The sequence below is a fragment of the Melozone crissalis genome, unplaced genomic scaffold, assembly GCF_028551555.1.
Source record: "Melozone crissalis strain CALT ecotype California unplaced genomic scaffold, PUWL_Pcris_2 ptg000114l_1, whole genome shotgun sequence".
Lineage (NCBI taxonomy): Eukaryota > Metazoa > Chordata > Aves > Passeriformes > Passerellidae > Melozone > Melozone crissalis.
Genome location: NW_026535891.1, coordinates 5,947,722 through 5,960,696, shown reverse-complemented (window position 1 = coordinate 5,960,696; position 12,975 = coordinate 5,947,722). Strand labels below are relative to the sequence as shown.

General features: G+C 49.4%; 1 protein-coding gene across 1 annotated transcript; it reads left to right on the top strand.

Annotated features, from left to right (window-relative positions):
- Positions 1-11,255: 11,255 nt before the first annotated feature.
- LOC128948125 (olfactory receptor 14J1-like) lies at positions 11,256-12,155 on the top strand (the record flags this gene model as incomplete). The annotated part of the gene is made up of 1 exon (XM_054292708.1): positions 11,256-12,155. A coding segment is annotated over exon 1 (900 nt), but the record flags the coding sequence as incomplete, so codon positions are not given.
- Between the last annotated feature and the right edge of the window lie 820 nt (positions 12,156-12,975).

Here is a 12,975-nt window from a genome sequence, read left to right as displayed (position 1 = left end):
ACCAGGACAAATACATCTATTGGCACGCAACGTGTGGCTCAAGAAGGTGGAAAAAAGCTCTATTGATTGTGTGTTGGTTGTTCTCACTCTCTAGTGAGTTAAAGCAGTCAGTAGCCATGTTGCTTGAATTTGTAATGTCTCTTGGGGTGGAGGCCTTCATGTGGTTCTGGTCTCTAGACGTTTTTGAGGTTTCAATACCTTTCTGGTCACTAGGATTATTGTCCATAACCCGTAATTTTTACGGTAGTGCGGCACGGATTGGAATAGCTGCTGTGCTGGCCTTGGTGATAATGATTTATAGGGCGTTTACAAAGACACTGGAGTCTGTTTACGATATTTATGGTTTATGGTTTCTTCATCCTACCCTGCATCCAAGTTCCAGTAGTATGTTTTGGGAATTTATTAGTAATTGCACCCAGTTTGTTGGAGGAGGAGCAGGGAATGAGACTTTCCAGCCTTTCTTTTCCTTCTTCTCCTTTGAATCTGTTATGTCACATTTTGAGAATGTTCAGTTTCCCCTGAATGTTAAAGAGACCATCTTTCTGGCATTTAATCTGGTACTTAATCTGGTATTTAAGCTTCCTCTATATGGTCTGCAGCTTCTCTAGAATGAGGGCTGAGATATCCAGAGAAGTCGGTGAGACCCCTGACCCAGAAGCAGACCCAGGCGTGAAAAATCCTGAGTGGTGTGGAGAATGGGAAAATACAGGCTAAACCCTGAAGGAATTTTATGATCCTGTAGTCTAGGATTTTCCACGGGAACAAATTCAGAACCCAGGTGAGGTGGGGAAATACCTAAAAACGAAGTGCCATGATCATTCTAAATAGAAAAGGCTCATTGCAATAAGCTGGGCCCTGGCCTATGCTTATCACACTCTGTTAGATAGTGTAGGGCAGCAGACAGAGGCAGGGGGCAGGGAGATAAATCAGCAGCTATCCCAGTCAGGCTACAGCCAACAGCCCAGGCTTGAAGCCAGCATCTAAACCAGACAATAAGCCTCAACCAATGGCTGTTGCTACCAGCACTAGAAGTGGGAAATGCACTGACAAGACCGATCGACCAGTGGAGGATGATGATGATGATGATGATGATGATGATGCAGAAGAAGGACCCTCAATGCCTCCTGACATAAAATCAGGAGTCAAAGCAGCAGGCACAAGATCAGAAGCCAATATTGAGTCCTTTTCCCTGAAGGACCTTCGTGGCCTACAGAAGGATTACACTCGAAGGTCTGATGAATCCATAATTAGTTGGCTGGTCCGTCTCTGGGATGCTGCAGGCAAGGCTACAATTCTGGACGGTACTGAAGGGAGGCATTTGGGATCCCTGTCACAGGATCCTGTCATAGACCAAGGAATGATGAGGGGGGCTAACTCTCACAGCCTCTGGGAACGGGTCCTAAGAAGTGTAGCAGAAAGATACCTGTGTGCAGACAATCTCTACTTGTGTGGATTCGTTGGCCTGGCACATCGGAACCACAAGAGTACAAAGCTTTGGTTGATACTGGTGCGCAATGCACATTAATCCCATCAAGACATGTGGGGACAGAGTCCGTTTCTATTGCTGGAGTGACAGGGGGATCCCAGGATTTCACTTTGGTGGAAGCTGATGTGAGACTAACGGGAAATGAGTGGAAGAAGCATCCCATTGTGACTGGCCCAGAGGCCCCATGTATTTTGGGCATCGACTGCCTTCGAAGCGGCTATTTCAAAGACCCAAAAGGACTCAGATGGGCATTTGGGATAGCAGCTGTAGTGACAGAGGGAATCCAGCAATTGAACACCTTGCCTGGGTTGTCTGAGAATCCATATGCAGTAGGATGTCTGATAGGAGAAGAGCAACGAGTGCCAATTGCCACTTCCATAATGCATTGACGACAGTATAGAACCACTTGAGATGCTGTGATCCCCATCCCTAAGATGATCCCTGAGCTGGAGAGCCAAGGGGTGGTCAGGAAGACCCACTCACCCTTCAACAGCCCCATTTGGCCTGTGCGAAAATCTGAAGGAGAATGGAGATTGACTGTGGACTATCGTGCATTGAATGAAGTGACTCCACCACTGAGTGCTGCCATGCCAGACATATTAGAGCTCCAGTATGAGTTTGAGTCCAAGGCAGCAAAGTGGTATGCAACTATAGACATTGCCAATGCATTTTTCTCCATTCCTCTGGCAGCAGAATGCAGGCCTCAGTTTGCCTTCACGTGGAGGGGAGTGCAGTACACCTGGAACTGACTGCGCCAGGGGTGGAAGCACAGCCCCACCATCTGCCATGGACTGATCCAGACTGCACTAGAAAGGGGAGGGGCTCCAGAACATCTGCAGTATATTGATGACATCATTGTGGGGGAACACACCTGCAGAAGTGTTTGAGAAAGGGAAGGAAATCAGATCCTCCTGGGAGCTGGTTTCGCCATTAAAAAGAGCAAAGTAAAGGGACCAGCTCATGAGATTCAATTCCTGGGAGTGAAGTGGCAAGATGGACGGCGTCAGATTCCTACAGATGTCATCAACAAGATCACAGCAATGTCTCTACCCATCAATAAGGAAGAGACACAAACTTTCCTGAGCGCCATAGGTTTTTGGAGGATGCATATGCCTGAGTACAGTCAGATCGTGAGCCCTCTTTACCTGGTCACCCGCAAGAACAATTTCCAGTGGGACCCTGAGCAGCAAGAAGCCTTTGTCCAGATCAAGCAGGAGATTGCTCATGCAGTAGCCCTTGGCCCAGTCAGGACAGGACCAGAGGTGAAGAACATGCTCTACTCTGCAGCCGGGAACAATGGCTTGTCCTGGAGCCTTAGGCAGAAGGTGCCTGGGGAGACTCGGGGTCGACCACTGGGATTTTGGAGTCGAAGCTACAGAGGGTCTGAAGCCAACTATACTCCAACAGAGAAAGAAATCCTGGCTGCCTATGAAGGAGTCCAGGCTGCCTCAGAGGTAATAGGCACTGAAGCACAACTCCTCCTGGCACCCCGACTACCGGTGCTGGGGTGGATGTTCAAAGGCAAGGTTCCTTCCACTCACCATGCCACCAGTGCTACATGGAGCAAGTGGATTGCTCTGATCACACAGCGCACACGTATAGGTAAACTGAATCTCCCTGGGATTTTGGAGGTAATTACAAATTGGCTCAAAGGTGAAAATTTTGGTGTCATAGATGGAGAACAAGAACCAGTGACATGTGCTGAAGGAGCTCCACCATACAACCATCTACCAGCAGAAGAAACACGCAACACTCTTTTCACTGACAGTTCCTGTCGCATTGTAGGGATGAACCGGAAGTGGAAAGCAGCCCTATGGAGCCCCACATGACAGGTTGCACAAGCTACCGAAGGAGAAGGTGGATCAAGTCAACTTGCAGAACTCAAAGCTCTTCAGCTCTCCCTGGACATTGCTGAAAGAGAGAAGTGGCCAAAGCTCTGCCTCTACACTGATTCATGGATGGTAGCCAATGCTGTTTGGGGATGGCTGGAGAGGTGGAAAGAGGCTAACTGGCAGCGTAGGGGAAAACCAATTTGGGCTTCTGATGAGTGGAAAGATGTTGCTACCAGGGTGGGGAGGCTATCTGTGAAAGTCTGCCATGTAGATGCCCATGTACCCAAGAGCAGAGCCAATGAGGAGCACCAAAACAATGGGCAGGTAGATCAGGCTGCAAAGATAGGAGTGTCCAAGACAGACCTAGATTGGGAACACAAGGGAGAGTTATTCCTAGCTCAATGGACCCATACTCAGGCCATCAGGGCAGAGATGCCACCTATAAGTGGGCACGAGACCGAGGGGTGGATCTAACTATGGACAGTATTTCTCAGGTCATCCATGACTGTGAGACATGTGCTGCCATCAAGCAGGCCAAGCGAGTGAAGCCCCTCTGGTATGGTGGGTGGTGGTCCAAGTACAAGCATGGGGAGGCCTGGCAGATTGACTACATCCCACTGCCCCAGACACACCAGGGCAAACGCTACGTGCTGACCATGGTGGAAGCCACCACTGGATGGCTGGAAATATACCCTGTGTCTCATGCCACTGCCCGTAACACCATCCTGGGCCTTGAAAAGCAAATCCTGTGGAGACATGGTACCCCTGAGAGGACTGAGTCAGACAACGGGACTCATTTCAAGAACAGCCTTATCAACACCTGGGCTAGGGAACATGGCATTGATTGAGTGTACCATATCGCCTACCATGCACCAGCTGCAGGAAAAGTGGAGAGGTCCAATGGACTGTTAAAAACCACATTGAAAGCATTAGGTGGGGGATCTTTCAAAAATTGGGAGCAGCATTTAGCAAAGGCCACCTGCTTAGTTAACACCTGAGGTTCCACCAACTGAGCAGGTGCTGCCCAGTTTTAGTCCCTGAATGTAATAGATGGAGACAAAGTCCCAGTGGTACATGTCAGAGGTTTGTTAGAGAAGACAGTTTGGATTAATTCTGCCTCGAGTACTGACAAACTCATTTGTGGGGTTGTTTTCGCTCAGGGACCAGGTTGCACATGGTGGATAATACAAAAAGATGGAAGAACGTGATGTGTACCTCAGGGAGATCTGATTGTTGGGTGAGACCTATGTGTAAATATCACTGTTTGCAGAATGTTACTGCCATTGTCTGTGTATAACTGTATATAGGATTTATAATGTACATGTTTTTAGAGTTAGAATATATATTAGTTTTAGTAGTAAGCTGAGAATATGGGGATAACGGGTGGAGTGTCCTGGGTTGACTATATGATGCTTTTATCCTCAATTGTCTTGTTCTGTTTATGCTGAATAATAAGTTTTGCACCTTTAAGATTTGTTCCAGAGAGTGAAGGGGGGAGAGAAGAAGCGCACAGTTTGTTTTCAGACATAGCACACACTCCACATTCCTGCTCCTGGACTGTGTTTTCTATGGATGAACAGACAGTGGGACAGAGCTCTCCTTTGTTTTAGCTCATTGAGGCAAAGAAGTTCCCTGGAATGTGGGTTTTTTCCCTTTTCTTTGGATCTGTTTAAACCTGCTCCGGACTGAACACCCAGAAGAGCACCATCAGCTCGCACCTGTGGCCCACTGGGCTGGGCCTGGGCTGTAGCATTTCCAGCAGTGGAGGGACTAATAAGAGACTGAGCCAAGCTGCAACTCAGGGAGGGGACTTTATGAGTTGGTAATCTCTTTTGGAGCAGCAAGAGGTTTTATTGTTTAATATTGTTTAGGCTTTACTGTTAATAGATAGGTTTTTCCCACTTTACTCCAAGGAGGTATTTTCTCCTGAACTGGTTGGGGGAAGGGCCCGGTTGAATCTGCTTTCCCAGATGAGCCCCTCTTGGGGTTCTCTCCGAAATTTGCCCTGAACCAGGACAAATAGAAAGACAGAAGATCTATAGAAAGACACTCACATAGGTACCAACTGTTTGGGTCCCAGCATCACTGACAGAGGAACCCCAGGAGAAGGCAGGATCCAGACCATGGGCTGGCCTCGTGCTCCGGCTTTTAACCCTCCGGGCCTTCATGGGCCCACCCCTGGGGTGGGACAGTCAGTTGCTTGTCCAATCAGAGTCAGGGTAGGCACCAGCTGCTGGTGTGTGATTGATTGACAGCTCAGGCAATCAGACCTGGGTTAACATCACCCCCTGCTGTTTGACTGACAGCTCAGCCAGGCCAGGGCTGGGAGTGCGGCTCTGTCCCACCACAAACCTAGGCCTAACTCGGCCCTGGCCCCACACAGGCATTCTGAGCATCCCAAGGTGTCTTGGGATATTGATCTCATCCAGCCTCTGACTGCAACCACAATGACACTACAGAACATCCTGGAACCAAGGGTCAGTTGTGACAATGTAGGTCCAAGGACATCATGGTGACACTGGGGAACCTCATGGAACTGTGGCTCAGTTGTGACAATGGAGATCCAAGAAAACCTAGTGAGACTATGGAACCTCATGGAATCAAGGAGACTGTTGTGCAACTCAGGGACCCTGTAGAAGCAAGGGTCAGTGATCAAACAGTGGGGCCCATAGAAACAAGGAGCCATTGTGACACAGCGGGGCCACATGGAGTCAAGGGATCTTTGTGACTCTGCTGGGGATCATTAAAATGTCACAAGAAAACTTTGTGACATTGCAAGACTTCATGGAATCAAGGAGACCATTGTGACAGTATGGGAACCATTAAAAAAAGGCAACATGGAACAGGTTTGCCTGGTTTGGCCTCCTTGGGACTGTCTGACAGATCCCACTGAATTAGACATTCCAAGGGCCACTCCCATCTGACCATGAAGCCCTGGGGCTCCATGCTTTTATTCCTATGGAAAAGAACTATCTTTCTTGTCTAGGCTTACATGGTTGTAATTAGGATTCCAACTCTAAAATTACATATATTCAAGGGTTAGTCTCCAAAACAATCTACCAATACAGTCAAGTCTGGCCAGCCTTGGCCTCTGGTGACTGCCTCTCATCTGACCCTGCACCACTGGGGCTAACTTCCTATGGAGACCATTGTGACACTGTGGGGGGTTGTGGAGCCAAAGGGCATTGCTACACTGTAGGAACTTGTGGAATCAAGGGGATCATTGTGAAACTGTGAGTACCATGGATCCAAGGGGCCATTGTGACACTGTGGAGCCTTGAGGAACCATGGAGACCATTTGGACGCTTTGGGGCCTTGTGAAATGCAGGGGATCATAGTGACACTGCAGGGTACTATGGATTCAAGGGACCATTGTGACACTGTGGGGCCTCATGGAACCAAGGACATCATTGTGGTTCTGTTGGGCCACATGGTCCCAAGGGGCCTGTGTGAAGCAGTGGTGCGGTATTTAGCCCACCTGTAACTCAGAGGCAGCCAGGTTTTACCCCAAAAGAACTGAGCATGAGTTTCAAGCCCTGGGAATCATTTGTTTAACTTAGGGTGAGTTTGAGAGTTGCCCCATAAGCCTTTAGTGTTGCTATGCTAACTTGTCCAACTTCTACTCCCCTATTGGTTACTTGTTTCCCCTATATGGTTATTGTTCTAGAGTGTTCTACCCCAAGTGTATATGTTGTTGCTTCCTCTTTGTCTCGGGTCTTTGGATCCTGCCCCTGATACAGTTCTCAACTTCTCTATGTTTATTGTTTTTCATCCTGTTATTAAAGTTCCTTTTAAACAACTCCATGGATCCTGCTCCTTTTACTTTTGCCACCCTCGCCCTGAAGTCAGGGAATCAGAGAGGTTTGTTGCAACCACCTTCATTGTGACGTTTGGTGCCCGAACAGGGACCCTGACATTCAGGGCTCCCTGTGTCAGTTACATCAGCTGGGGTTAGCTGATGGATAGGCAAGCGCTCCCTGGGATTTTGGATTTTGCTGGGCCCGGTGGATCCATTGTTGCTTCAAGGGACCTTGCACAGGATCAGCAGGGACAACAACAGTGTCACCTGCATAGGATTGCAGGTGGGTTTGGGGAAATGCAAGATATTTATTGCCCATTTTGCCATTGTGTTTTTACAATATGCACCCACGTCCCATAATTCATTTCGGGTGTTACAGCGACTCTTCCCCATAAGGCAGAGGAAGAGAAAAATCAGCAGCCGGATGTCCAAAGTAGAAAGGAGCATATATGGATGCTTTAATTCTCACTGATCATGACATAATATTTTCAAAGAACGAATTAAAATCAATTGTGAGGTGGATCATTAAAAATTTTCCAGATGCCTCTGCTGACGAAATCCATACCACTGAATTTTGGGACTCATTGGGAGTTAAACGGTACAACCTTTCAATCAAAAGCAACCCCATTGCACACTGCATGCTCCTCATCTTCCACACCATCCTTGAGACCCTTCACCAGCAAGCAGTGGTCACTCCTAACTTGGGATCTCCCCTCAAACCTGCCTTTCTCAGACCTTCCATGATGGTCCAAGATGGCAATGGCCACGTGGTCTTGGAGCATCATGCCCTAGAGACTCAAGATGGAAGGAGCCTGAATGTGCCTCGGGAGCCTGACCATCCTCCCTCCATCTTGGCTCCTCCACTTCCTGATACCACAACCTTCTCTTCCGCCCTGAACAAACCTCCAAACTCCACCCCCACAACTGTGGGTCATGCCTCCACTGTCAATCATTCCACCTTCACCCTGGGCCATGCTTCCTGAACTCCACCCTGGAAGTCCGCCATAATAAATGAAGGCCACTCCTCTCCAAAACCTGACAAAATTGCAGCACCCTCTGCCTCACCCTCCGGCAACATTAAAACCCCCATGGTCAAAGATACTAAGCCCAACTGTCACACTATTTCTAATCCAAAAGTTTCTGCTCAAAGTTCTTCTTCCTCCCCAGAAGACAGTTTGGATTCCCCAGAGCCACCTCGCCCCTCACCCCCAGAAGATCCCTAGGAAAGGATCCAGAAAGAAGCAGTTAAGGAAGGAGACTGGCAAATAGTCTCGAAAGTCCTTGTTGCCCCTGTATGTTATGAAAGAAGGAGGCAGAATCCCAGGTATCAGCCATTGGTTTACAGGGAAATCAAGGATCTGTGTAGGGCAGCCAAAAACCATAGGAAGGGACTTCCCTTGTTTTAATGGCCTAATGAGGGCCATGTTTACAGCACATATCTTAACCCCTATGATTTAAAATATATTATGACCATGTTGTTGTCACCTACAGAATATACCCTGTCGGAAGATGGATGGAAGTGTTTACTAAATCAATTAATAGCAGACTATGCTAATAAGGAGGCAAGGTGGAATTGACAATCAACCATCTAGCTGGAGAAGGACAACACAGCCTACCAGATGATCATCAGCAGGTACCCTTAGAGAAGTATTGGATGATATCAAAGAGATGGCTTTGAAAGCTTTAATCCAGGTATTGGATAGTAGCACCCTCAATTTGGACTACCTTGGGTGGCTGCAGCTAAAGCTTTAGGACAATTAGACCATCTTGGGTGCCTGTTAAGTAAGCCAACCAATGCTACCTCCCTCACATTGAGTGGCCTGCTCTCAGACATAGAGACCATCAGACATGCCACACTGCAGAACAGTGATGGAGTTTTTACTCTGGGCACATGGGCATGGGTGTGTAGAATCTGAGGGCATGTGTGGCATGAACCTCTCCAGCCAATGTAAGTCAATCCACAAGAGCATTCAGGTACTGAAGGAAGGGTTCAAGAAGCTTCAAGTGGAAAACAAAGACTGGTTCAATAAACTGTTCCAATCCAAGGGACTAAAGGGTTGGATGATGTCTAGCTAAAGCATAACTATTAAATCTCTTAGTGGTTGTTGTTGTATTGTTAATTGTCCCATGTTTGTTTGAATGCTTGTAGAAAGTCTTACAAAATTCTTTCAGTTCCATCTTTACTGTAAAACAGAAAAGGGGGAAGATAACTAACAGAGGCTCCTCATGGACTCCTTGGAGGTGAGAACTGGAGGCCAGGATGGCACGAAAACCTCTCAGAGACTCAGTGTGAGAAGGAAAATCCTTAAAAGTACCTAAAAGTATTCTTAAATCCACAAAGTACCTTAAAAACCTTGAGTATCTCAAGGCATTAATGAGCCCTACTGAGTGTCACTACTAAGCTCTCAAGGGACTTGTTAAAGCAGATAAATATGGCCATGATTACAGAAGCTTCTCATAGAGTTCGTATGAAAAGTGAAACACCAAGTACCTTAAAATAACTGAAGTACCTTGAAGTATTAATGACCTCCACTGAGTGTTGTTACTGACAAAGCCCCTCCAGGGACTAATTACAGCAGATAATTGGAGGCCATGATTGCACAAACCTCTCAGAGACTCCAAGGCAAAAGCCAAACCCAAAGTCCTTTGGAAAACCTGCAGTCCCTGGGAGCATTAAGGAGCCCCCAGGGCCATTCCTGAGCAAGGCTCCCCAGGGACTCCTTCCAGCAGATCCTTGAGGCCACTGGGATGTGGGCTAGGGGGGGATGCTGAGGACAGGACAAGGGGCTGACAGTGCCCAGCCTGGCTGGGGCTGTGCCAGGAGGCCCCAGGGCCTCAGGACAAGGTGTCTCCTCCCAGCCCTTGGTGGCACAGACCCTGCTGTGCCCCAGGGCACCAAGACTTGGCTTCTCTTTGTCCCCACCTGTCATCACTGCCTCCAGTTCTCTGCTCTGCCTGGGGCCTGGGGACACTTTCTCAGTCGTGTCCTTCAGTGGGACCCATTAAAAGTCCAAGAAACTTTGGAGTTGGATTCTGACTGGAGTTCTGGAGTGGTTTCTTCAGCTCCCTCTCAGGGACTGATGTTCAGGGCCTGAGCACAAAGCCCCAGAGGATCATTAAAGTCCTTGTGCTGTGTCTGTGCTGCTGAGCTGGGCTTGTCTCCTGGCACAGAGACAGCTCCTGGCAACCAAGAAGAGCTTCAAAAGCCCATTTCTCTTGATGAGCAGCTCTTCTGCCAGCCCAGCAGGTCTGGGGAAATGCCTGCCAGCCACCCCGGGCACAGCACAGATGCACAGAGAGCTTCAATCACACAGGGCTGGGAAGGTGCTGAGAAGTGCCTGGGGCAGAATCACTGCCAGCCCTTGGCACAGGAACCTCTGGCTGCAGGACAATGCAGCTGCAGCTCCTGGATCCATCTCTTAAAGATGCAACAACCCAATGCCTACAGACCTTCTGAGTACATTCTCTGATTGTCTCTTGTATAGAGCAGCCAGATGTGCCCAGGGCTGTCCTGCAGACCAGGGTCCTGCAGCCCAGGGTGCTGTGCTGGGGCAGGGACTCTGCTGCCTGCCAGGGACAGCTCTCAGCCAGCCCTGGCAGCTGTTCCCAGCACTGGGGGACAGGATCTGCCTGGGAGGAGACAGCTGGTAAGGCTTAGAATTGTATTCTTTGTGTAGTGGGGATGGTGCATTGTTCAGGACTGCTTCCAGCATGGCATTTAACTCCAGAACATTTCCAAGTAGATTATACAGGGAGCGGAGAAAGGCAGGGGCTGCATAAAAGGGAAAATACTGCTTTTTTAATTTACTGCTCTGGGTTGCTGGGATGGGAAATTGCACATAGATATTCATCTCTCAGTTCAGATGGACCACAAAAAGCCCACCAATTTCTCTAAAACCTAAATAAACCAGGCAGTGACACAAATCACCATAGGACCCTCTAGGCTCTGTCAGCAATGGCAGGGCCCAGCCCTGGGCACAGGGAGCAGCTGCTGGCAGGGACAGCTCCAGGCAGCAGAGCCCTGGACAGGCAGGGGGGGAAAGTGCCCCCAGGCTGTGCTGGGATATTTAAAGTCCTCTCCAAGCACAACTATTCTATGATTACTTTTTTTACAGATCCTCATGTAAAGGCACTTTAAATGTCCAACAGCATCTCCAGCAGGCACTACCTCCTGCTGGCATTGGCAGACATGCGGCAGCTGCAGCTCCTGCACTTCTGCCTCTTGCTGGGCATCTCCCTGGCTGCCCTTCTGGGCAACGGCCTCATCATCAGCGCCGTAGCCTGCGGCCACCACCTGCACACGCCCATGTTCTTCTTCCTGCTCAACCTGGCCCTCAGTGACCTGGGCTCCATCTGCACCACTGTCCCCAAAGCCATGAACAATTCCCTCTGGAACACCAGGAACATCTCCTGCACAGGATGTGCTGCTCAGGTCTTTTTCTTTCTGTTTTTTATTGGAGCAGATCTTGCCCTGCTGACTATCATGTGCTACGACCGCTATGTGTCCATCTGCAAACCCCTGCACTACGGGACCCTCCTGGGCAGCAGAGCTTGTGCCCACATGGCAGCAGCTGCCTGGGCCAGTGCCTTTCTCAATGCTCTCATGCACACAGCCAATACATTTTCCCTGCCCCTGTGCCAGGGCAATGCCCTGGGCCAGTTCTTCTGTGAAATCCCACAGATCCTTAAGCTCTCCTGCTCAAAATTCCATCTTAGAGAATTGGGACTTCTTGCTGTTAGTGGCTGTTTAGGACTCGGATGTTTTGTGCTCATTGTTTCCTCCTATGTGCAGATCTTCAGGACTGTGCTGAGGATCCCCTATGAGCAGGGACAGCACAAAGCCTTTTCCACCTGCCTCCCTCACCTGGCTGTGGTCTCTCTGTTTATCAGCACTGTTATGTTTGCCTATCTGAAACCCCCTTCCATGTCCTCCCTGTCCCTGGATCTGGCCCTGTCAACTCTGTTCTCGGTGGTGCCTCCAGCCCTGAACCCCCTCATCTACAGCCTGAGGAACCAGGAGTTCAAGACTGCAGTGTGGAGACTGATGACTGGATGCTTTCAGAAACATTAAACTGCTGGCAAACTTTCAAAATTCACTTGTAAAAAGAAATATTTTTGATACTTGTTGGTTTCATTGAGGAAGTTAATTTCCTTTGATTTGGTTTTTTTCATACTGCCCAAAGAAATATCATTTTTTGTTCAATTTCACATTTTGTTTCTCTCCATCTTCCCTGTGACTACAGACTATGTCAGTGAGGGGCTGCACTCTCGGTTGCTTTAAATGAACTAAAGGATCTCCCAGCAAAGTTTTCTGCAGGGATTCCCTTTAGTTGCCTTCTCTGGAGCTGCAGCAGCAATGTCTGTGTGCAGAGCTGGGGGCAGATCATTGGTGTTGCCATTGCTGCTGCCATGGCCCTGCCCCACTGCCCTGGTGGCCCTGGTGTTGCTGCAGGGCCTGAGTGCTCTTGGGGCTGGGCACAGTCCTGGGGGTGGCAGTGCAGGGGCTGCAGCAGGGACAGGCCATGGGCACTGCTGGGGCAGCGCTGACGCCTCAGGCCGAGCCCTGGGGGCTCCAGGCTCCTTGCCCAGGCTCTCTCAAGAACACGGCCAGGCCAATGCTCAGCACAGAAAACCCCCGTGAGCAGCTCCAGGCTGCTGGCCGTGGGCAGGCTGGGGGCAAACAGCATGGCTGGGGCTCTGCAAGGGCCCTGGGGCAGACGGGAAGGAGCAGCAGAGCAGGGTCTGATCCATCCCCAGAGCGCTGGACAGCCCAGGGCAACGTCCCAGAGCGTCCTCATGGAGCTGCCAACAACATCCCCCCTCTGCAGCCCTGGCCTCTCTCCCAGCTCACACAGGTG